The sequence below is a fragment of the Notolepis coatsorum genome (assembly GCF_963971535.1).
Source record: "Notolepis coatsorum genome assembly, chromosome: 6".
In the NCBI taxonomy this organism is placed as follows: Eukaryota; Metazoa; Chordata; class Actinopteri; order Aulopiformes; family Paralepididae; genus Notolepis; species Notolepis coatsorum.
The window spans coordinates 73,525,736-73,551,789 of record NC_140170.1 but is presented as its reverse complement, the minus strand read 5'-3'; the positions used below and the strand labels follow the sequence as shown (position 1 = coordinate 73,551,789).

General features: G+C 43.1%; 1 protein-coding gene across 1 annotated transcript; it reads right to left on the bottom strand.

Annotated features, from left to right (window-relative positions):
- Positions 1–2,572: 2,572 nt before the first annotated feature.
- On the bottom strand, positions 2,573–25,078 carry tatdn2 (TatD DNase domain containing 2; the record flags this gene model as incomplete). Its single annotated transcript, XM_084315631.1, has 6 exons — positions 2,573–2,713; positions 16,202–16,385; positions 21,879–22,006; positions 22,204–23,235; positions 23,502–23,954; positions 24,782–25,078. The coding sequence occupies 6 exons, from the start codon at positions 25,076–25,078 to the stop codon at positions 2,573–2,575; spliced, it is 2,235 nt and encodes a 744-aa protein (XP_084171757.1).
- Between the last annotated feature and the right edge of the window lie 976 nt (positions 25,079–26,054).

Below are 26,054 nucleotides of genomic sequence, written 5' to 3'. Positions count from 1 at the left end.
CTCGAATACACGTTGTCATTTGTCAGCCTATTTATGAATAGTTTTCAAATAAACGCTAGATTATCGATAGTATATGTGTACTTATGCACGCTATAGAGGCGGGATGAAAAATCTATTCTCTCGTTTCCTCAAGATCACACACACACACAGGGACACGCTGTTATCTCAGTGAATACAGCTCCGATTACCCCAAGACTGGTAACAGACTCCTTACCTTAGATCAGATGTTCTCCAAAAAGATTATTCCAATTCCTGATCGCCATTCCAAATATCTATCGCGTTTATTGATTGATTATTGGCTGCTGTAAATATATATTCCAGGCTGCTTTCCGTCTTGCGATCAGATGCCTCATCATCAGACGGCTCGCCAGCACAATGGAGCCTCTACAGATCCCCACAGGGATCTCCCAGTCTAATCGACTGACCTGCAGTTACACAGGGATAGACGATAGTGGGCGGTTTTTTCCCCATCTGAGCTCCTGGAGGGGCTGCTGTACCAACGGGAGACTCGGTTGATGAAATATGAATTCAGATCGCTAATAAAAAAAATCAACCGGAATTTCTCATCGTCGGCACTCAACGGGGGGTCTGATAAAACGAGAATAGGCGTCGTCGGCATTTCAAAGTGTTAAGGTCCAGTTTGCTCTGAACAGGGTAAATCTGCATTTTTGCTATGATGCCCCTCTAGCTCATGGAATGAACTCCAACAGTCCTTAAAGCTTGAGATTCTCCCCTCTGTTACAGAGTTTAAAACCTTCATCTCCAACCTTTGTCAATCAAGTCGTACATGTTTTAATTGATTGATATCCTTGATATGCTTATGCCAAAATAGGCTGGGCGATATGGCCAAAAATTGTATCACGATAAAATTCTCATATCGATAATTATCGATATTTTTATTAGTATATACTTTTTTTAATTTGTATTATTATTATTAAAACAACAAATGTATGTTTATTTTGCAGCAATTCTTTGTTGTTGCCACCATCTTTAGTTTTATAGCCCCTCACACTTGTTCTCAGGCTGCAGCTGGTTTGAAAGTGAAAGTACCAAAAAAAGGCTCTGCTAGTTTCTTTTCTATCTCTTGGCACTTTTTGGTGGACAAACCACCGCACAAACATGCACCGTGACTCACGACTGGAGACTAGCTCTGCTAGCACACATAGCCTACTGTGTACAGACGGTTTCAAACTGTATTTTAAATTAGAAAGCAAACAAAATAAATGGACAAGAGAAAAATTAATCTCAATTTGGTCAGTATTGTCATTTGGACAAGCAAAGCCATTACTTTAAGTTGCAGGCAAGAAAGACAAGTCTGTCCACTGTATCTGGGTTTAAAGCTGCCCTGTTGCAGGTCACAATACAAATAAATAAATAAAAAAATTAAACTATCGATATTATTTGTATTATTGATTATTAAAATATATCGTGATAATTATAGTTATCGTTTTATCACCCAGCCAGCCCGCCATCTACCTCTTTCAGCGGTTAGTTTACCCTCACCCGGAACGAAGATCTCTGAAGAAGCCATCGTTTGGTCAAAACATCAGTGATCTTTTGCACCTTAAAGGCTTTTGTAAAGATGATCCGTTTCTCCAGTAACTTCCTTGTTGAAGAGTATATGGTCCCAAGTGTGAGTAGCACCTCATCTGAATAGGTGGATGTGAACTCGCTCAAGTTTAAACTCTTAATATAACTGTATCAAAATTACATGACAGTTAAGGTGCCCTTACTGGTAGAGAGTAGAGACGTCTTTTACAAAAATAAATGCAATGTGGTTTCAAAAGCAGCCAGAGTGCACAGGCGACGTTACTTAAAAAGTCGAGAGGTAGTAAAAAGAAAAAAGTATTTTAATGCCAGAGAGAAAAGCTTTAACTCAAATAACCTGAATGGTAAGTAACTAGGACAAAAAACATCACAAACACCTTTTTCTACATCACAACGGTCAGCAAAACAAACATGCAGACAAAAACAGAATGAGAAAAGGTCGTCGGATTACGAAAACACACAATCAAACCAATTTATATTACGTTTAACCCTTTCACTACCACACTACAAAGGGTTAACCCTTTCACTACAGTGAAATGGATAATTATGATCTGCAAATGATTCAATTAAAAAGGCATGCAGTTCTACGAGACGAGATTTGCCTTAAAGCCCTCATCTCCAGGGTGAGATCAGTCCTTTGGGACATTTTTAAAACAGAGTACAGGTCCCCAAAAAGACAATGCTTTTCTTAAAACTGAACCAATACAAACATTACCTCTGTTACATGACACCTCTCATAATACCCCATGTAAAAGGTGAACAGATTTTTTTTTTGTTTCGTTTGACCACATACTGGCACACTTAAAAGAACACGGCAACATTTTGGGAAATTAGCTTCAGAGAGAGACATTAGCTTCAGAGAGAGACAAGAAGATAGATACCAGCCATGTCCGCTTCCATTCCAAGACGGTAAGCTAATTTCCCAAAATGCTGGCGTGTTCCTTTAATAATATTGAGCTCAACACAACTTCCTCTTCACAATAACAGAAAGACCATCTTTACTGGAAAGGCCCTGTGGCCGTCCTCACAAGCCGTAGAGCTGCGAGGTGTTGCGTCGGACGGTATCGAGGACCGTCCTCATGTCCTCTCCCTTCAGCAGACTGATCTCACGCAGCGTGTGGATACCCATCCCAGGGTGAGCGAAGCTGCAGACGGCTTTACTGACCTGGAGCAAAAACAGAATGTGTGTGTGTGTGTGTCAGTGTTCCCACAGACATTGCAAAATTAAATTCAAGTACTTTCCCCAAGCACTATAAAAAATTAAATAAAAAAGGATACAATTCACTTTTAAATGTTTTTTTATAGAAAATAAAAATCGGATCAAATATTTATGGCTTAAAACCAATTTCCGACAATTAGTTACAATTTTGATAAAAAATTATATTTCTTGATTCAGAACAATTTGATCATGGATGAAAAAAACTTTCAATGTGAATGCTTGATTTGAATTGCAAGGACTTTTTAAGCACTTTGTTAAAAAAATTGGCTGTTTTCAAGGAATTCCAGGGTGGGGACGAAGCTGCAGACGGCTTTACTGACCTGGAGCAAAAAGAGAATGTCGTTTGTGTGCGTGTGTCTGTGTCAGTGTTGTAGTCGAGTCACTAAATCTCGAATCAGAGTGCAAATCAGAGTCACCAAAGAAGAGCCTGAGTCAAGTCCGAGTCGAGTCCCCATTACCCTAGTCCGAGTCCAAGACATCAAGGTCAAGTCCACTCCACTCGGGCAGTCAAAGTCAAGTCAAGTCAAGAGATTTATTTGTCACAGCATACAAGTATACAATGAAATGCGGGTGGTCTTGCCCGCAACGATGTGCAAATAACATATAATAGAATCAACATTGTGCAATAAACAAGTAACATTGTGCAATAAACAAGTAACATGTTGGGGCATATCGGTATATGTACATAAGTTATTTACAGAGCATGGAGGACATACTAGGTCCTTTGGTAGTGTCTTTCTGTACATGCTAATCTATACAATCTCCGGTTATAATATACTATTTTTAAAGTGACCTTTCCTTAGTGGCCATAAGTGTGGGCGTGTGCAGCATGAGTGTGTGCTTGCTCATGTTAAAGTGGCTGCTAGTGTGTGAGCGTGTACAGTGTGTGTGTGTGCTCATGTGTGCTTGTGTGTGGAGAGTTCAGTGTTCAGGGCTCTGATGGCCTGGGGGAAGAAGCTGAGCCGAAGTCTCTCTGTCCTAGCAGCTGGTGTTCGCAGGCGTCTGCCTGACCTGAGCAGCATGAACAGGCTGTTGTTGGGGTGGTGTGGGTCTTCATTATTCTGCAGGCTCTGGATTTGCACCTCTTGTTGTATAGAACCTGCAGGGGTGGTAGTGCAATACCCGTGGTACGCTCGGCTGAGCGCACCACTCTGTGTAGGGCCTTCTTGTCCTGTGCCGTGCTGTTTCCATACCAGGCAGTGATGTTTCCAGTCAAGATGCTCTCTACAGCTCCGGAGTAGAAGGATTGGAGTATCTTCCCAGATACTCTGAACTTCCTTAACTGTCTCAGGTGGTAGAGGCGTTGCTTCGCCTTTTTTACGACTGAGTCTATGTGTGTTGTCCATGTCAGATCCTCTGCGATGTGGACCCCCAGGTACTTAAAGCTGCTCAGGCCTAACAAAATTAATAGTTGGTTTCAGGTTGGTTGTCAGTTTGGCCATGGGTAGGTAGGGAATTTATTTTATTTTTTTATTTTATTATTTCCCACGGCGACTATGGATAGGGAATTTCTTTATTTAATTAAAATGTTCACAACAACATGGATGCATGTACTCTGCAGAAATCTCGTTATTTAATCGTTATTTTTTTTATTATCGATTTCCATTCATTTATCATCAATATAGCCTCGCGTTACCAGTGGGGATCTGTCTGAGCTCGAACAGGGAAAATACCGCCCCCTATCGTCTCTCCGGATTGGACTGAATGAAATGGATGGGGGAAAAAAGGAGTCCGGATTCCACATTTTACTTGTCAGGCATGTAACCGGAGACGATCCCACTCATTGCCCACCCTCAGAACAGCGTGGAATATGTGTTGCCAGTACCCAGCGTTGGATCAATAAACGCAATCGATATTTTGAATGGCGATCAGGAATTGGAATAATCTTTTTGGAGAACATCTGATCTGAGGTAAGGAATCTATTTTACCAGTCTTGGGATAATCAGAGCTCTTTTCACCTATATCTCAGCGTGTCCCATATGTGTGTGTGTGGCTGTGAGTGTGTGTGTGCTGATCAGGAAATAAGATAATTGATTTTTCAGCCCGCTTCTCTAACGTGCATAAGTACACATATACTATCGATAATCTAGCGTTTATTTGAAAACCATTCATAAATAGGCCGAAAAATGACAACGTGTTTGGTGTATTACAGTTTGGTGTACTGCAGAATCAAAAAAAAATTCTGGAAGTTTAAAAAAAACTAGCGTTTTTCAAAATGGTATAAAACGGAAATGAACCGATTAAAAACAATCCGTTTCGACAATGTTGACTGCAAACAAGTCATTGATAAGCGACGGGCGTATTAGACACAGCCATAATTTAAAGATATAGTTTATGCGTTCGCAAATGTGCTCGCTCTCTCATTGAATAGAGCGTTGGCAATCCAGAGCTAACCTGCTTAAAAAAAAAAAAAAAAAAAAAAAAACTTAAAAATCTTGAACTTAAGGAGTAACTGGAATGGATGAATTTCAACAAAGGGGTGACCAAACAAATAGCAAATATAGCTATACAAAATATACCAGGGGCCAAGCAGCAAGTGCAACAGCCACTGTCGGAACACATAACTATTACCACCCTCCCCAGGGTATCAAAAAAGTCAACAAACAAACAAGATTCTTGTGCCGGATCTCCTCTCTGGTAAACAAGAATACCCTGAAGACTAACAGGAGCACTCATTCAAGGGTACTACGACTATGCTTGCACCACATGGTACCAAAGCACCTCAAAGGCCCTAAAAACAAGATTACAAACATCACAAAACAAACTGGTCAGACTACTGCTTAACCTCACTCCTAAAACCCACTTTACCCCTGCCCACATTCAAAACCGCTCTTAAAGAGCACCTACGGGAGGCTGCAATTAGAAACTGGGCACCGTAAATGTCCAACCCCCCCCCCCCCCTGTACAGTCTCCTCCCCATCATATGTATATATTTTCTGTTAGGATCTCTGGGTAACAGTACTGTATATTTGCATATCGTATATGTCACAATTGTAACACTACAGTACTATATACCTGTATGTCATGTATGTCCCTATGCCATAAATGTCATGATGTCATGTATGTTGAGTATGTCATAAATGTCATGTCACTATGAATTGAAAATGGGGGACCCTGATGTAAACAAGACACATGTCTTTCTCTGGGCCCTATTCCCCGTACCTGGTTCAACTAAGTCGATCAAGAGTCCCATTATCCAGATTCAATTAACCCGATGTTTGAAGCCGGGATTTTCCTGTTCCTCGAAGGTGGATTCAGTCTCGTTAACTCGAACCAGACTTGATACTCAGGATCAGTGCGCGCGCCCGCCTCAGCTGAGAAGACAGCAAGTGTCGAGAGCAGAGATCCTGATCTTCTAACGGCATTGATTGATTGATTGATTTAAAACTTTATTAACAGATTGCAGTACGGCTCAATAGCCTCGCCGACAAGTTAAATGCATAATCTATAGGCAAATTTTAAGTCCCTCATTACCCCAATCAATCAATCAGATTATATTTCTTTAAACGTGCCCTGCTGGCAGTAGGTTCATGGAATGGATAATCAAATGAGATCTTGCTAGCGAAAGTAATTAGTTCAACAGTTTTAGAATAAGGATACAGCTCTCTTATCCATTGATGGATGTATGGTTGATGTTTCATTTGTCTGCCACCGTGGTCTGATGGTCGAGCATTTTGTCTTTCACACGGACGACCCGCGTTCGAATCCCACTTCTTCTAGTTTTCTTTTTGAAATGTAAATACTTCAATTTGGTGCACGTTGAGAGCTATATAAAGAATGACATCCTCAATGCATGTAGATTTATAATATTTTAACTTAAAACTAGGCTACTTTTGCGTATAATCATTAATATTATATTCCAAAAAAATCATATTGGAAACGCGGGGACTCGAACTCGGGTCGCCGGTTTGCCAGGAGTGAACACTACCGTTGGACCACTGTGCCAGACGGGATATATCCATTGTGTATCCAAGACCATCAATGGACAAGAGACCCGTGTTTAGAATATTCTTCTTTTGAATGACGTTTTATCTCTTTATTCTCAAATGCATTAATCCCAGTTACAATATCACAATAACGTGTGAGTGATGATACAATTCAACAATCCTCAGATTCCTCGTAATTCATAATCCACAAAAACCACAATCCACGCATAGACACTTCAATTTTATGCTTGAATGAAACACAATCCAGGCGCTCCCACAGCGGAGAATATGAAAGGAATCAGAGCCAAACGAGCGATAGGTTTCAATCATTAAAAATATCCCTGCAGGATTCACATTTGCAATGCTGCGCGTTGTTAAAATAACCACATAATGTGTACATCGCACCTAGCGAGCGCCACGGTATATATAACGTGCATTATTTAGAACAACGTGAATTTAGTATCAGCATTTTGGGTCTATTTTAAATTTCAAAAGCCCCCTCTGGAAGAATGAAGCACAAAAACGTAATTCAGAATGGTATAATGCAGATCTAGACTGAGAATCATTTCAGGAAGCGAGCTGTCATTCCTTTGCGGGGGCGTGGCCATGGTTCATCCAGCTAACTCAACTTAAGCCTGCTCTCGACCAGGCTCATACTTTTTGATCTGTTGTCATGGTGATTTGGACAATCGAGCGTCTGGGAACAGAAAGGTCCGGCTTAAGTCAGGCTATACTGGAAATTATCCGGCTAACTCAGTTAGCCAGGTACGGGGAACGGGGCCCTGGTCTGCATCCCCTTAACAATTGTGTGTATTGAGCCGTACTGTATTGTACCCATTCTGCAATCTGTTAAATAAAGTTTTCATTCATTCATCCAGTTGTTTTGTTTTTGTGGTTTGGTTGAATGAATGAATACTTTGTTTAACAGATTGCAGAATGGGTACAATACAGTACGGCTCAATACACACAATTGTTAAGGGGATGCAGACCAGAGAAAGACATTCGTCTTGTTTACATCAGGGTCCCCCATTTTCAATTCATAGTGACATTTATGACATACTCAACATACATGACATTTATGGCATAGGGACATACAGGTATATAGTACTGTACCGTTACATTTGTGACATATACGATATGCAAATATACAGTACTTGTTACAAAGGATCAGATTAAACCGAATATATATATTTATTGATTGATATATATTGCATAGTATTTGTATATCGTTTGATATCCCTTGTATATTCCTTGTACATATACACGGAATATCCCTTTAGCCTAGACCAGACCATAATATTTCATTCTCCTATTGGACAGCGGTCCACAGGCGCCAGGGCCATGCCTCCAGAGTCAGGTTCAAAGCCACCGTCAAGACATGTCTGTACATGCCCGGCCTTGCCCAGGAATACGAGACAGAAATGAGGTTGGCACTAGATTGTTCGCCGTGCATATAAATATGGCGCAGGTGAATACAGAAGTAGAGTTACCCAATAAGTTGAAGCCTCACCCACGATACTCCGTGCGGTGAAGTATGGCCTGTTTGGCCCCAAATAAGAGCATTGAGACCGCGTGCGAATTAATAACTGAATTGTCAGAGTTTGGCGCTATACCGTCGAGTGCGACATATTTCTATTAAGTCAGTAATAGTCTATTTGTGTATAGTGTATCGTGCGGCTAAAGTTCTACAGTGACCAGCACCACCAACGCTTCCTCGTATCAGCTAGAGTGCTTATCCAGGCTGGGCTGCTTTCATGGCGCTTTCACCCGAGGAGACCTAGACGAGAACCGTGTGGACATGTACACTGGATTAATCTACCCGACGACTACATAGCCCTTTGCGGCTGGATTATATTTGTTTTGGTCCTGTGATTTATGGAGCGGAGAATCGCCGACGCCTACACGTGTGGGATTTACCCTGTGAGGAGCCACGTCGAGTCTGCGCCTCAGAGAGCCTGAGGCCGGCTAGCTTTCTTTACTGTGGAGCTACAGTCTACGGAGAACAGCTGTATTCGTCTGTGGATCAAGAGACTATTGCACCGTCTCCTGTACTTGGAGTCTCCTTAGTCATCGTTGACCAGACTCTCTACTACCGACAGATCCTCTACCCCTGCTGGCTTACAACCGGGGGGACCCTTCCAGTATCTCCTGCTATATATTACTAGTGTACCATAGATATAATTCCCTAAGATTCAGGTTGTATAATTACCTCCTGCGTAACCAGAGAATGGACATTCATTATTGATTTGCCTACGCACATTCCTTTGCCTTATAAGCGCATCCAAAGTAAAATAGAGAAGTATATTATGTACCTTTTGCTGCAATAAATACTTAATTACCACTTTGTGTGGAACCGATTCATTGTGGGAAGTGTTCATCATATTTATATATCATGTACTGTATGGCCAGTAATTAAAGTACATAAAGCGGTAGTGGTTTAATGATACCATACTTATCAATACAGTCAGGGAATTGTACCCCTCAGTTACAGTACTGTTACCCATAGATCCTAACATACATGGGAGGATACTGTACGTCATTAGGAGGGGGTGGGTGGGAGGAAAAAATACATAGTGGGTGAAGCTCTCATCGAACATAAACACAAACGTGTCCTTGTTTACATCAGTGAATAGATTATTTTCAAGTTAAGACCTCAGCTTCAAGCTTTGGCGTGGAGCCGAATGTTATCCGGACTTCTGTTGGTGCAAATGTTATAGTCCTACCTGATGGCGCAGCTGGTGTGGAGGCAGGCGGGGCCGAAAATAAATGCGAAATAGTAGTTTGCAGGCGGTTTTTGCAGAGGTAACATGCTTAGCGCTGAGCATGTGCGACGCGACTGCTATTTTTTTTTGTTGCAGCGGGGCTCGTAATGGTCTTTGACTGGGACCAACCATCGCGCAAACAGTGGATTGTCGAGCCAGTTCTCGTTAAATTGGCACTTTGCCATATTAACGAGTGCAAATGCTAAACTAAACTAAACATAACGTTAGCGTTATCGCTTCGCCTTGCTAACGTTAGCTAGACTCCGTTGCTGAAATGGTTCCCCGGCCCAACACAATTCCTTGTTGGTTCCGCCCCATTCCGGTCTGCGTGATTCTACAACACGGTCAATAATAATAATAGATTGAATTTTAAGAGAGAAGCGCCTTTCTCAGACTCAAGGACACTGTACAAGGAAAGGATGGAAAAAAATAAAAGTAAGTAATAAAATTAAAAATATATATATAATAAAATACATAAAAGATCTGTGTATAGTAACAACAAGAAAAAACAAATAAGATAAGAGATAAAAATAAATAAAAAAAGGAGGCAAGTTCTGTCCAATTGGATGAAGTGGTTAAAATTAACAAACAAACAAACAACAAAACAAAACAAAACAACGGAATCTGTGGCTTAAAAAGAGTCAGGGGTGGGCTACTTGGGAGCGGGGCCGTGTTGCGTGAAGGCAAGTGTGAACAGGTGGGTTTTTAGCTTGGTTTTGAAGAGGTTGATGGTGTCAGAGCCTCGGATGAGGGGGGAGAGGGAGTTCCACAGTCTGGGGGCTGCTGCAGCGAAAGCTCGGTCTCCCAGTGTGGAACGCCTGGTGCGGGGGATGGTGAGGAGGTCGGAGTTGGAGGATCGGAGGCCTCGTGCTGGAGTGTAGGGGTGGAGTAGGTTGGTCAGGTAGGAAGGGGCCAACCCGTGCAGGGATTTGTAGGTGAGGAGGAGGATCTTGTAGGGGATTCGATAGTTGATGGGGAGCCAGTGGAGTTTTTGCAGGGTGGGGGTGATGTGCTGCCAGGGTTTGGTGCGCGTGAGGACCCTCGCAGCAGAGTTTTGGACGTACTGTAAACGATCCAGAACCTTCTTGGAGGCACCAAGAAGGACTCCGTTACAGTAGTCGAGGCGGGAAGTGATGAAGGCGTGAATGAGTGTTTCCGCTGAGGTGTCGGAGAGTGAGGGGCGGAGGCGGGAGATGGTTCTGAGGTGGAAGAAGGCGGATCTGGTGACAGACTTGACGTGAGGGTGAAATGAGAGGGTGGAGTCCAGTATGACGCCCAGGTTCCTTACCTCTGTGGAGGGGCAGATGGAGTAGCCATCCACGGAGAGAACAAGGTGGTCGATCTTTTGGAGGAGGGCTGGGGAGGCTACAACTATGAGTTCGGTTTTCTTACTATTGAGTTGAAGGAAATTGGTGGTCATCCATGTTTTTATGTCCTGGAGGCAGGCAGTGAGGGAGGGGGGAGGAAGGGGGGCCGAGGGTTTGGTGTGGAGGTAGAGCTGTGTGTCGTCTGCATAGAAGTGGAAGTGGAGGCCGTGTTTCCTTATGATGTCACCGAGTGGGAGGAGGTCAATCATAAAAAGGAGCGGACCTAGCACCGAACCCTGGGGAACACCCTGTTTAACAAGTGCTGGAGCTGAAAAGTCAAACTTTATCTCCCGTTAACCGTTTTTCCCCCAGATTTCATAATAAAACATAAGATGACATGGCATTTTATCTTTCCTTTCTATGGCATTTTTAAGACCTCTGAAAATGGATTTAAGACAAACTAAGGCCTTAATTATTGATAAACAAATTTTAAGACCTTTTAAGACTTTTTAAGGATCTGCGGACACCCTGATAAATGACACAGCGGTCACCATTTCAAAAGAGAGTTTATTTATTTTGTGACACAATAGCACTAGCCATCAATATCTTATGCCAAACGATTAGGGCCTTTTAAATAATTTTTTTTATAAAATAACTGTATTTATCAATTAACAAGTCCGAGTCCTCGTCTGCACCTTCAGAGTCTGAGTCCGAATGCAGTCAATGTCCAAGTCCAAGTCATAAGTGCTCAAGTCCAAGTCGAGTCAAGTCCTGACAAGTCCAGGACTCGAACTCGAGTACTACAACACTGCTGTGTGTTTGTGTGTAAAATCCAGCCCTGGTAAAAACCTTACTGCACATCAGGGGAAACGCTTGTATTTCTGCCGTTTCCTAAGTAGCTGGCTTGACCAGGTCATTTGCACACATTAACACAGCACTAACCCATCCATCTAGTCACTGCACACTCACTTTAAACACTACACCATATTTGATCTCTTAATTACTCAAATATTTGCACTACATCTCTACCTCATTTTTGTACTTTAGTTTGTATATTTTGTATAGCGTTTGGTCTTTATTATTTTACTGTATGAAGCACAATCTCAGAAGGCTCATAGAGAACGAAGCATTTCACTGTAATGTACATGTACCACTAGCGGACTGGGCATCGGGAGCACCGGGAGTGCTCCCGGTGGCCTGGCAGACTGGCATGGCCTGGCTGCCCTGACAGACTGGAAAATGCTTTTTTTATTTTAAATTTTTTTATTTGTTTGTGCCCGCAGTCAGGCCACTGAACTCCGAAGCAGGCCAGGTCAGCATATACGTGTTTCTATTTGACGCAGAGATGTGCTCTCTATATAAGTTCGAGTAGGGTCCAGCTGCAGTGCCGGAGAATCCTCTCAAGGGGCAAGCCTGTGGCAGCCACGAACCTGCGCTGTTTTAAGTGAGCGTGTGTTATTGGATTGATTGATCCAAAATTTTATTAATGTCCGCCTTGTTTCGAACTGGTTATGCTTAGGCCCTCTTTCGAAGTCGGTTATGCTTCGAGTTTATCTTTAGAGCAGGGCGATAGACCACCAGCCCTGATTCCAAACTCTAAGCATAACAGACTTCGAAAGAGGGCGACTTCGAAAGAGGGCCTAAGCATAACCAGTTCGAAACAAGGCGGACATTAATAAAATGTTCAATCAATCAATCCAATAACACACGCTCACTTAAAACAGCGCAGGTTTGTGGCTGCCACAGGCTTGCCCAGTGAGAGGATTCTCCGGCGCTGCAGCTGGACCCTATTGATAAGTTCAGGCAAGCAGGCAGGAACGAGTTAACTTGTCATTCACAACCCAGCACGAGGTAGCGCGCCTGCGCAGGCCTTGCCAATCTCAAACAAGTCTTATTGATTTAAATCATGAGGAAATCGACTGCCGAAACACGGAGATATGAACGTTTTGGATAGCTCTAGAATGGGTGAAGACAAACATCGGACTGAAATTGAAAGAATGAGATGAAAGCAGGGCGCAATCAGAGGTGTTATTACGCCAGTTTTGAATCAGATGGACATTGAAATTGACAAGGAAACTCCGAATGTTGATCACTTGAGCACTTTATTGGATGTACTGGGAGTTAAAGAAGACAGTTTGTTGGAACCTGACCGTGAAATAGAACAGCTATAACTCTGACGGATGATTTGGATGCCGATATTGAAGCCGCAGAGATGTAAGGAACGCGTCGTTATGTTGAACTGACGGCAGCAACGCAGAGGGCGAGTGATGTAATGAATTGACTATCACAGAGAGAGAGAGCCAGTGAAGTAGAGAAATGTAATGTAACGTGCACCGGTAAACTTCTATATAAAAGGACACTTTCGTATTATAATCCGACGTTTGGACAATCCATTATTTGGAAAGTAGTTATTCTAAAGTTGGGTGTAGTGTAGTGTATACAACTTGTATGGTCGTGTTTTGTGACAGCGTTGCTGTCCATGGTGCTGAAGGTCACATTTATACTAGTGTATACAGCGCCTCTACAGTGCCACCACGACGGGGGGGGGGGGGGGGGGGGGGGGGGGGGTATGGGCCTGGCCTGGCCTGGCTTGCTTGAGTCAAATTCCCGGTAGGAATTATGGTCCCAGTCCGCCACTGACATGTACCTTATGTATATGTGACAAATAAAACAAAAACACAGGGTATCTGCAGGTTTCAACAAGTTAAATTTAAGACTTTTTAACACTTTGAGTGCCACGCCGGGTTTTCCTTTTTACCCCCTTGATGCCACGGTCCACTTCAATGTTAACGTTAATATCGCCTAATCTGTTTTAAATTATGGCTATGTGTCTAATCTGCCCGTCGCTTATCAAAGACTACTTTTCCAGTCAGTGCTGTCAAGGCAGATTGGTTTTTTATCGCTTCATTTCCGTTTCAGAGCATTGTTTCAGAGCATTTAGTTTTGAGATAAAAAACAGTTCATTCTGGACCATTCTATGATAATCGTCTTTTACTGGAATATTCCAGAACGTTGATATTCGTCGGCCTATTTATGAATCGTTTTCAAATAAACGCTAGATGATCAATATTATACGTGCACGCAAGCACATTCGGGCCGCGCACGGATAATCGCCGTGTTCATTTCCTCTTGGACTTTTACAGTGAAACCGAAAGAGCCCATTTCACAAAACAGCCTATATCTTCATCAAAATTGTCTGATTATCCTAACACTGATAACATAGATTCCTTACCTGACATCAGATGGTATCCAACTGGTATATTCCAATTCCTGATCACCATTCGAAAAAATCGATAAGTGTATGGATCCAACGTGATACAGTAGTACACATGATTCCGCGGGGCTGAGAGCAGGGGTGCAGTCGTGCACACACGCGGTTACACGCCGTGTTATTAGATCACTGAGGCAGAACTAAGTACGCGCGATCGCGCACGGATGTGTACTCGCGTGTACGCGCAGTCGCGCACACAAAAATGGGCTGTATCCATTCGTTGTGACTAAGTACCCGGCCGGCGGCCACCGTTTTACATAACAAAAAGCGCAGGTAGACTAGGTGTCTGGGTGTTGGTCTGAATGCATCTCCCCCTTCATTCTGTGTGACACAGGCAGTGGAGGTGAATACTAATGTGGCTCGGAATTCGTGATGGGGGTCTACCTGCTTATGATTGAATCAAGCGTCTGCCGTGCTGCGCGCCAGCTTTCCAATTGCTCTCGCGCGCGCACATTCACACAAATAGAGAGCAAGAAGAGCGTGTATGATAGTTGTGGGGCGGCGTGGCTCAGGGGTAGAGCGGGTCGTCCAATGATCGAAGGGTTGGTGGTTCGAATCCCGCTCAAGCCCATGTCCATCCCACTACCGTTGTGTCCTTGGGCAAGACACTTAACCTACTTGCCTCGTATGAATGTGTATGCATGTAAATGGGTGGTGGTCGGAGGGGCCGTAGGCGATGATTATTCGCCACGCTTCCGTGAGTCTGCCTCAGGGCAGCTCTGGCTGCAATTGTAGCTTACCACCACCGGTATGACTGTGTATGAACGAATAATGGACTCTGTAAGCGCTCTGGGGTCACTGGGGTGTCATGAAGAGCGCTATATAAATCCAATCCATTATTATTATTATTATAGAAAGATTGCACTTGCGTATATGCGCTTGTGTGTGTGCGTGCGTGCGTGTGTGTGTATAACTGCGCGCGCGAGTGGGTGTGAGCGCACCACAAGGTTCATCACCAAACCTCCCTTGCTGTGCACTAGGAGTCATGCACACACAAACTTCAAGTAAACACAAGTTGTCTGATTATTTTAAGTTTGCTTTTGTGTTTGTGTGTAAAACAATTTCTTTAATTGAATTAACTTAAACTAAAAGTAAATACAAACTAAATTAACAATGTAACTTACATTGTTAATTTAGTTTGTATTTACTTTTCTAGTTTAAGTTGATTCAATTAAAGAAATTGTAACTACTATTACATTTAAAACATTGTTTGTTTTTCAACCATATCTGTTGACAATATAATTTCTTTATATATTGAAGGCTACATCCTGCTACCTTTTTCAGCTTCTCTATTTAAAAAAAAAAAATAAAAATCTGTTCTGTGCGCATGCACGGCGCGTGCACGTGGCGTGGCGTGTTACCAGTTCCCATATTACGACTGCACCACTGGCTGAGAGGCTCCAGAATTAACTGTGGTAACCCCGGCTGGATCAGTGGACTGGAAAATGTGGAGTACCGGATTTTTTCCCCCATCCATTTTCATTGAGTCCATTCCAAAATCCCTTATGTCATCTGGGAGACGATAGGGGGCGCTTTTTTCCACATATGATCGCCGGCGGCGCTCGGGTATAATCGGGTAGGCTCGCGTGATGCAATATGATTTCAGATTGCTAAAAAAGAAAAAAAAAATCAGAGAAATCTCGTGAGTGGCTTTCAACATAACTATCGGAAACCCGAGATATCTCGTGTGTGGCAGTGAAAGTGTTAAAGAGCAAAATGTAATACCAATTTCACAAATGTGAAAGTGACACTGAACTGGCGGCTACACTTGCGTGCCAATTTAAATGATTGCATGTTCCGTACAAGCTTTTGCTAGACGCACCAAGCTCCCGGTAGCCCCACAAAAAACAACGACTTGAATACAAAAACATTTCATATATTTCATATTATTTCATCTCCCGACAGCCGGGCTGGCCCTCCAAAAATAGCTAGCTTAGCGTAAATTAATGGAAGCAAATATGGACCACTAGCCTAGCTTAAAACTCCAGGAGGGGGTGTTTTCGGCCAACAGCTAGGCTAGATTATCCGTATCCGCTTCCATTCAATTGCTAAGCTAGGCTAACTTGCAGCCGGATAGATATTCTACTGAACGCACAGAGGACATTGGTATCTTATTTTCTTGTCCGACTTTGGAGAAGACTGTAAGCTCATTTAACATTTAGGCGTACCTGTCTGGGCAGGAAGTAGGGTGCGTCCGTCTCCACCACGATGCGGTCCAGAGGGATCTTCCTCACGGCGTCTCGGACCTCTGTGGCTCCGAGGTAGGTGACCAGGGCGGTGAAACCCACACACAGGTTGGGGAACTCCTTCAGGAAAGGCTCAATCACTGGATAACTGTTGGTGAAACAGTGTCTGCCGCACAAAGAAAAGATGGGAATTCTCAACTAGTTTCACTTGAGCCAAATAATAAACCTTATTTGTAGAGCACCTTTCATACAAGAATTGCAGCCCAAAGTGCTTCACAGCAGTAATGTAGACATAAATGGACATAGGCATAAAATGAGCATAAGATTGGCATACATATAGGCAGTCATAAAATGCTGCCTGCGGAAGATTATCCACATGCGATGGCCAGACACCACCAGCAACTGCGAACTCTGACAGAACAAACTAGTGTTGTCACAATACTGGAATTTCGAACTTCGTTACGATACCTTGAAAAGTATCGATATTCGATACCATAGGGAAAAAGGTTCAATCTTAAAATGTAAAAAAGAAATATATATATATTCTTTTTTTAATACATTTAGCTTTTGTTGCTGGTTGATTCACCTCAGCTTCTCTCTGGTACTATAAGAGAAGATAAATATAACACTTTTAAAACCCTTTGTTTATCTTTAGATCACACATTTAAAATAACTAAATGATATAATCTTAGAAATTAAGTAAAGTTAATAGTACTGCGTGTTAAGCATAACAGATTGATTGAAAATTGTATTAACAGATTGCAGAATTGGTACAATACAGTACAGCTCAATACACACAATTGTTAAGGGGATGCAGACCAGAGAAAGACTTTTGTCTTGTTTACATCAGGGTCCCCCATTTTCAATTCATAGCTACATTTATGACATACACAACATTAGGGGTGGGAATCACCAGAGACATCACGATACGATACTATCGCGATACTTGCGTCACGAATAATTAAATATCGATATTGCGGGAAATGAGTATTGAAACAGTTTTAAATATTCAGAATCGATATGTATCGAAAAATCGATATTTTGACAGCACTAGAACAAACCAGCTGCCCGCAGAAGAAGAAATTAAGAAACGCAGATGGCACTGGATAGGCCACACCCTGCGAAAGCCCGCAAGTACCATCACCAGACACGGCCTAACATGGAACCCGCAGGGCAAGCGGAAAAGGGGCCGCCCAAGAAACACCTGGCGCAGATGTAACGGAGGTACCGCAGTCTATCCACAGACACGAGGGACAGTAAGTGAAGTGGCTGTGGACGTTAAGCGGTACTGCAAGTAAACTCACTCCCCAGAGGCATCCAGACCCAATAGCAAGAAGTGAATTCACCTCTTGGTATAGTGGTCTGTGATGCCGCCCGCGCCACGGGAGACCGGGGTTCAACTCCCACTCAGGGCGATCCCTTAACAGGGGTCGAATCGAAAAACACAATGCAGAGTAAGATCACACCGGCTACACAGAGACCTGGAGGCAGACACCAAGACCATGAAGATGACCTGGAACCTGGAGAGAACAGCTCAAGACAGAGATGCTTGGAGATCACTTGTTGATGGCCTATGCCCGAGGCGTAAGTATAAAATGAGCAAAGAATTGACATAAAAGAGACAATAATCATAAAATATACAACATCAGTGTTTCCCCTGAAAAAAGAATTCAGCAGCGGTGCTGTGCCGCTAGGGGGGTCCGGGGGCATTTACATTTTAAAGTTAAATGCATCAATCTGGTGCACTTGGAGAGCAAAATAAAGATAGATCCAATGTTCCCTCTAATTTTATTTCGGTCTGAGCAAACACTCAAACCTCCTGAGCAGACATCAGCAACTACTGAGCAACATACGTCACCTGCCGATTAACCGGTTAGTTGATAAGCGGCCGTTTGTAAAAAATCTGAGAATCTTAATTTCCCTCAATGTCTAACATAAAAATCTATACATTTTGCTGATACACAGAAATAATACAAAAAGGCATGTTATATTCCTTAATCAAATATTTATTTGACCATTGATTGATGATACAGAGCAAAGTCCTTATTTTGGCTGGGTTGGCGGCAGCGGTGTGAGTCGTGTCACTGACTTGTCATTATTATATTAAGTGAATTATCATGCGACTTCAAGGGTGACCATATTGTGATTTCTTTTTAAAAGGAGGACACTGCCTTCAGCCTCAAGATACTTAATGATACTCGAAGTTTACTCAAAGATGCTTTATCATTTTAATATATTTAAAGTATGCCTCCTCTGTATGGATATACAATTATTGTTTATATTATTTTTAGTGCCGTCAATCGATTAAAATATTTAATCGTGATTAATCGCATGATTGTCCATAGTTAACTCGTGATTAATCGAATTTTTTATTTTTATTTTTATCTACCTTAAAGGGGAACTCCACTTTTTTTGGAAATTAGCTTATTTAACATCTTCCCTGGAGTTAGACAAGAAGATGCATACCTTTTTTGTCTCTGTGCGTGCATTTTAGCTTTGGGAATAGACGCTCCGTTAGCATAGCTTAGCTTCATCACTGGAAGTGAGGCAGGACAGTAGCCTTACAGTGCCTTACAGTGTATTGCAAGGTCTGACATTGACCAAACTTGATATGCATGACCTTGGTGGGCTCTAGGTCAACTCCTGAAAAGGGGGTCAATGTCAGACCTTGCAATCAAAAGTTAGGGGGCGCACTGAAATTATGGCAAGGGTTATTAGCCCCCTAACTTTTGATTGCAAAGTCTGACATTGACCCCCTTTTCAGGAGTTGACCTAGAGCCCACCAAGGTCATGCATATCAAGTTTGGTCAATGTCAGACCTTGCAATACACTGTAAGGCACTGTAAGGCTACTGTCCTGCCTCACTTCCAGTGATGAAGCTAAGCTATGCTAACGGAGCGTCTATTCACAAAGCTAAAATGCACGCACAGAGACAAAAAAGGTATGCATCTTCTTGTCTAACTCCAGGGAAGATGTTAAATAAGCTAATTACCAAAAAAAGTGGAGTTCCCCTTTAAACGGATCTTTTTCAAGTTCCAAGTTTTAATACTCTTATCAACATGAGTCAACAAATGCTTGCTTTAACCTTTTAACACAAAAGGATGACCCTCATGCATTGCAAATTTGCATCAAATTCAAAACAGAGTGATGCACAAAATAACTTAAGAAAATAATAATTTAAAACAATGAATAAAGTGTGCATGAAATAATAGGGGAAAGAAAACGTTAGGAAGTTGTTACATTCACCCACACAAGGGCTGAGTAATCACACACCCCATCCTCTCTCACACTCTCCCAGCTCTCTTGCCCCTTCCTCATCTCTCTCATATATATATCACACACACTTCAGAAACAAACATAGTATCAATGAGAGCATCAATAATACACCCGAGTGAAGTCTAGTTGACAGCCTCTAGTTGACAGCCTTAATTATTTTACATAACAAAATAATATCTCTCTATAACCAAAGTTACTCAACATGCTGTATTATGCCTAAAGTAATCTGACAAATCTCAAGAAAATAACTAAATCAACCTATGACAAAATAATATATATTTTCAAGTCTTACTGGACAAAATAAATAACAAGAAAAATATGAAGTAATGTCCTCTTCTGTATTAGAAAATCAAGCTTTAAAAAATATATCTTTGTATCTTTTCAATGTAATGTAAATTATAAAACAGTAACCTCACAAAGATACTAATTTAAAAGTGCACTATGCAGTTTCGGATTTGTTTACATTTGCATAACTTGCAATTAGTGTACAAAACTAATTTATTACACACAATCCTTAGAATGATTGTATCATAAGCATCTTATCAAACCAAAACATCATTTTGAGGCATCAAAATTGTTCTCTGTATAGCTGAATATACTTCGGTCAACTTTGCCATCAAACTCTCGCCTCGCACAGCTTTGTTTGTAATGTTTTTCTGTGTCCATGTGAGCTTTGAGATCGCCAGCACCTTATTAGACACAGAAACATATGGTCAAGCTTTGCACGCGTTGCACTCTGCTTCCAATTAGTCTCGACCGGGACGGTAAATTGGGAATTTTCTCTGCAGTTCATCTGTAATGTACATTCGCTTTGGCATTGTGAGCAGAATCAATGCTGGTCGAATCTGTCCGCTTCCTCATCTGTTGTGTGTGTGAGAGCGCATAGAGACGCCCACAAGGCACTGAAAGCGGGGCTTCTCTGGGTAACGTCACACACAACAGGGTACCGTAGTATTCCGTGCAACGCGCCAGTCAATTTAACTACATGCATATTTTACACAAACGTTTCTGTGCGCGACAGATTTCAGATGTGCGCGGGAGCGTTTTGCCATGTGCGCAGGAGCGTTTTGCCATGTGCGCGCGCACCTTAGAGGGAACATTGGCTAGATCTATGATGAACTTTGTGCTCAAAACACAAAATCGACTAGACTGCAGTGCTTTCTCCCTGCAGCCTTTTCCTCAGGTCAGTCTTTTACATTAACACTATGGCGTCCGGAGCCCCGCGGCGATTTAGGCCTCAGAGGACAGAGGATTGTAAACAAACCGATGTACTTTCTAAGAGCTTTATATATCATTTATAGTATTGCTATCTGTCAATTCTCATTGTCACTTGAGTGCATAAACCGTGCCTTCATAATGGCTTAAAGAAAATAAAAATCCATCGGTTGGTTGTCATTTTATAGCATCGTGAATATAAGGTATATCGCGCTTTTCGTCTAGGCTTTTGTAGGATCTGTAAAAGGATCTGTAAAAGCATTATTTTCTTTTTAAATCCCATCAATGATACTGCAGTGGAGCGATGGCGCCCCTAAGCGGATCTGGCCGGTACTGCATGTTTCGAAAATCAAATATGTGGAAAGATCCTGCTAGTGGATCGGGTAACCTAATAAGCGTTATAAATATGGAATAAAACAATAACAACTTGCCACGAGTATATACGTGGCTCTGGTCCACAACGCATGGAATCGAAACACGTATATACTCGTGTCTGGTCCTTAAAGTGTTAATGCACTATGAATAAACTCATTCTATATCCCCTGGCTTTATGCTCCGTCCATTTTGATATTTGACATATTGATAATCAAGCCCATTCCTCCAAGTAACGACTAGCATGGCATTAGTAGCATGACACCATTGAGAACAAGTCATTAGATAAACTATTACTCATTACTCTGGATGCAGGATATATCTGCAACTATATCAGTATTGTCCGATGATAGCGATTTATTTTAATTGATTGAGCAGATATAATGGTGAACATATCGCTGTATTGGTCAACAATAGTGATTTATTATTTATTGAGCAGATATAAATGGTGAACATATCGCTGTATTGGTTAATGAGGATAGTGATTGTTTTCATCATCGGTGCAATGAGCAGAACTGGTCAAGCGTGAACTGATGTTTTTATCTTTTAGAAACACGGTAACATTAATTGTACTCTCCATGCTCCACAGCTTCCAGCTTCCTGCAACAACTCACGCCTCGCAGGATTTCAGAGCAAGTTTTCTATTTCAGTGGCACAAACAAGCACTTTTTTGGATGTATTTGATGGTATGCAAATAAAACAAAAATAGAGCATCCTCAAAAACCACTCAAGTTCAGTTGAAACAACAAAATGTGAATTTTGTAGTCCCGGGCACTAACCTCACATAAACACACACCTGTGAATCTTGTAGTCCGGGGGCACAAACTTCCTCATGATTTCCAGCAGGTCATCGTCTGCATCCCTGCAGTGAATGACCAATGGTTTCTGCATGGACACAGCCAGACGCAGTTGACGCTCAAACACCTCCGGGGGGGGGGGGGGGGCACCAACAAACAAAATGAAACAATGACACACTAATTACTTACTCAGTGGCTGCACGAGAGAATATTTAATTTCTAACCCCCCCCCCCCCCCCCCCCCAATCCCCAAACCCATTAAGAACAGTGGCTGTAGCAAAAGGCCACAATTCAACATCGATCACTTCCCCCCTTAGATCTTACCTCTTTCTGTTTGGAGGAGTTGGTGGAGTTCTTGTGGGAATAGTCCAGGCCGATCTCTCCGAACGCCACGGCTTTGGGGTGTCTCATCGCCGCCAGGATGCCCGCCTCGTGGACGTTCGTGTACTCCTTGGCGAAGTGCGGGTGGCACCCGAACGCCCCCCACACCAGCTCCTCCGCCAGCAGGCCTTCCCACAGCGCGTCCCTCGCCGTGAGCCGCGGGTTGCAGAAATCCGCGATGCAGCCGTGGAACTCCGCCGGGAAGGTGCTCCGGTGCTCCGCACGGAAGCGGGCGAACGTGCCGCGGAAGCCCAGCTTTGCGTACAGCATGTCCAGGTGACAGTGTGTGTCTATGAAACCCGGCGGGTCGGCGAGGCGCTTGGCGGCGGGGTCACTGGCCCAGATGGGCTGCGACCCTGTGGACATCCTTCGAGTGAGGTTGCCCGTGGAGGGGTAGGCCGCGGTGCGCCCGCCGTCAGAGGACCGGCGGGGGACTGTAGGATCACAGTAGGGGCGGCGGGGTGAAACCGGATCGTATTCAAACGGGGGGATCTTTGGTACGGATGATCGTGCTTTGCTCACGCATCTGGGCAGAGCAAAAGGGTCCCGCGAGAAGACGGAGGGGTGGTCCCCCGCGTCGGGCCTGGGAGAACGGTCGGCAGGAGTACTGGTCACCGGGTCGGAGGATGAAACGAAAACCGTCCTCCACGACTGGCTGAAAGGCCGTCCCGAGACCTCTGTACGTGCCTGGGCAGGACACGAGGACGGAGGGGTGAGAGAGGATGTCTCCGGCCCTGGGATGTTCGGCGCTGGAGCACGGCTGCGCTTCAAGCTGTCCGAGTAGCTCAGGGGACTCATGAAGTACGGGCTTGGAACGTACTCCAGAGCCGGGAGAGACGCGCCGTCTCCGGCGCCGATCGCCGGCACGTTCTTCTTCGGAGGGGAAAACTTGTCCTGGGAAAACGTCCCCACCGTCACGGTGTCCTCCTCGGCATCAGACCAATCAGGTGAAACATCTCCTTTCAGCACCACACGCTAAGAGACGGAGACCAATCAGGTGAAACGTCTCCTTTCAGCACCACACGCTAAGAGACGGAGACCAATCAGGTGAAACGTCTCCTTTAAGCACCACACGCTAAGAGACAAAAACCAATCAGGTGAAACATCTTTCAGCACCACACGCTAAGAGACAAAGACAAAGGGAAACTGAAAAGAAGCTGAAAAGATGCAACATGGAAATAGAAGGAAACCTAAAATGACTTCCTGCGGTTTCTGCTTCCAGGGCATTAGCCGAGACTCACCCTTGTGTCCGTTCCAACACTCGCGCTGCCGTCGTCGTCGTCGGTTCCAGTGTCCACGAACACCAAAGGGCTGAACCAGCGATGTCCTCCATGGACAGCAGGGGCGTCCTCCGACTCGCTGTCAGGTCGGGGCGAGCAGCAGCTCAAGACCACGCCGTCAGTGAGCTCTGAACCGAGGACCTCCACAGGCATCACTGGTGCCCTAATTTCTGGGGGGGTCGTGGGGAGGATCCTGGGGAGAGCTGGGCCGTAAACTGTGCTCGGTGTCCTGACGAGAAATGGTTTCTTCTTCCCTTCTTTGCAGAAGGCTGCGGCCAACGCCTTCAGGTAGATGGCCTTCTTTCCTTCATCTGGTGTCCTCTTCTTCTTCCAGATAAAAGAATTTAATGTAGGTTTCGATACTTCCAGACTATGTGTGGATTCTGGGGCGCAGGTGCTGTTCATGGGCGCTGCCTGAGGAAACAGTCCCAGTGTCCGATTAGACAAATAGCCAGTGATAGAAGTTACACATGTGATTACGTATAAAAGAGAGACTATTCATAAATGACTTATTAATTAAACAAAAACATGCTAGTCAGTAGGGATGGGCAAAACTCCAAATTACAAAGTTAATTAGTTAATTAAAACAAAACAGAAATTTTTTATTAGTCACTGGGAACTATTCGAATACTAATAAATCACAAAATGGTTGAAATGTGTGAGCTTAGTGAAACCATGTAACATCTCCAGTCTCTCTTTCTTCATCTTTCTTTTCTGTTCTCCCAGCTGTTAACAGACTGTTATGCTGTTATGCTACACTTCTGCACCCCACTTCTGCCTTGTACTGTATAGTATATTGTATGATAACTCAGTTACTTCTACTCTACATTGAGCATTGTATATATGTATATACTGAACACTTGTCCTTGACTTCCATTTTATACTTGCTATACTTATTTTATACTTATCTATTTTTGCCTAGCAGTCTCTGGAGCGTAACAGAAGCATTTTGTATAAAAGTATTCTGTACTTCTGTATGACAACTAATAAAGAAACTTGAAACGAATAGGGTCCCCTCTCAATACACTGTGTAGGTGCCGGTAAAAACTAGGGGAAAACAAATATATATATATATTTTTTTTTACAAAACCATATTTGCATAAACTATTACATTTCTTATAATTTAATGACTATTTAAATATTCGGAAATCGATGCCCATCCCTACTCGTTAGTGCAGCGAGTGCTGACCAGGTCGTCTTAAATGGGTGGTGCGAGGACAAGATCTAGGAGAAAGATTAACCTCGGAAGGACTGAGGGCGAGTTTCTGAACTTTGATTTTGCGTACGGATGGACCGCTCCCTCCAGGAACCTCTGCTTTTCTCTTGGGGGGCGTGTCTAGATTGAGAGCTCCAAAGCCAGCAGATCCTGTAGAGTCGTTCAGTTCACGGGGGGGCCTGCTCAGGTCTTCAGCAGGGGACATGTCACAGCAGGGATGATTGTACAAACCAACATTATCCCGCTGGGAGTTACTGGGCGGAGGGCTGGGAGTGGCTCCTTGTAACCAATTAAACTTCCCCTTATCTCTGCTGGCGTCCATGTCATAGTCCCTGATGAATAACAATCACAGAGTGTACCATTAATAGACAAATATCATCTCATCATGAAGCAGCTCAGATCAGCACTCCGAGACCATAATATAAAAATGTATTGCTATGCTGCTGTGGGGCAAAAATGTCATTGTGACATTTAGGGAAGTTGTGAGATCAGATATATATATTTATTTTTTTGCCACGTTAATAGTATATACATATTTCGTATTTACAACATTTAACATAAAAAAGGATAATTATATGAATTCGATAATTATATACCCCTTAACACTTTCAGTGCCCAGCAGGGGGCGCACATTTAGTGCTTGAATGCCCACCATCCACTGCAATGTTAGCATTAATATCGCCTAATCTATGTACATTGTCGAAGCGGATTGTTTTTTTATCGGTTCATTTCCGTTTTATAGCATTTTGAAAAGCCCTCGTTTTCACGGAAAAATCAAAGATTCCATGATAATCGCCCTGTACTGTAATATTCTAGAACGGTCATTTTTCGGCCTATTTATGAATTGTTTTCAAATAAACGCTAGATTATCGACAGTATATGTGTACGTGTGCACTGAAAATCGATTCTCTCAGTTCCTGATCGATCTTACAGTCAAACAGCCATATCACATTATAGGGGAAAAGCTTATATCTCCGTGAAAACGGGTCTGATTATACTAAGACTGGTAAAATAGATTCCTTACCCGAGATCAGATGGTATCCAAATGGATTATTCCAATTCCTGATCGCCATTCCAAAAATCGTTCCTTTTATTGATCCCACGCGTATACTGTAAAAACACATATTACACGCTGTGCTGAGGGTCCAGAATGAAGCTGATCGGCTCCGGTTACATGCGTGAGAAGTAAAATGTGGATTCCGGAGTTTTTTTCTCTCATCTCAGCGCCTGGCGGGGCAGGATTACCAACGGTAGACTCGGTTGATGAAATATGAATTCAGATCGCTAATAAAAAAAAA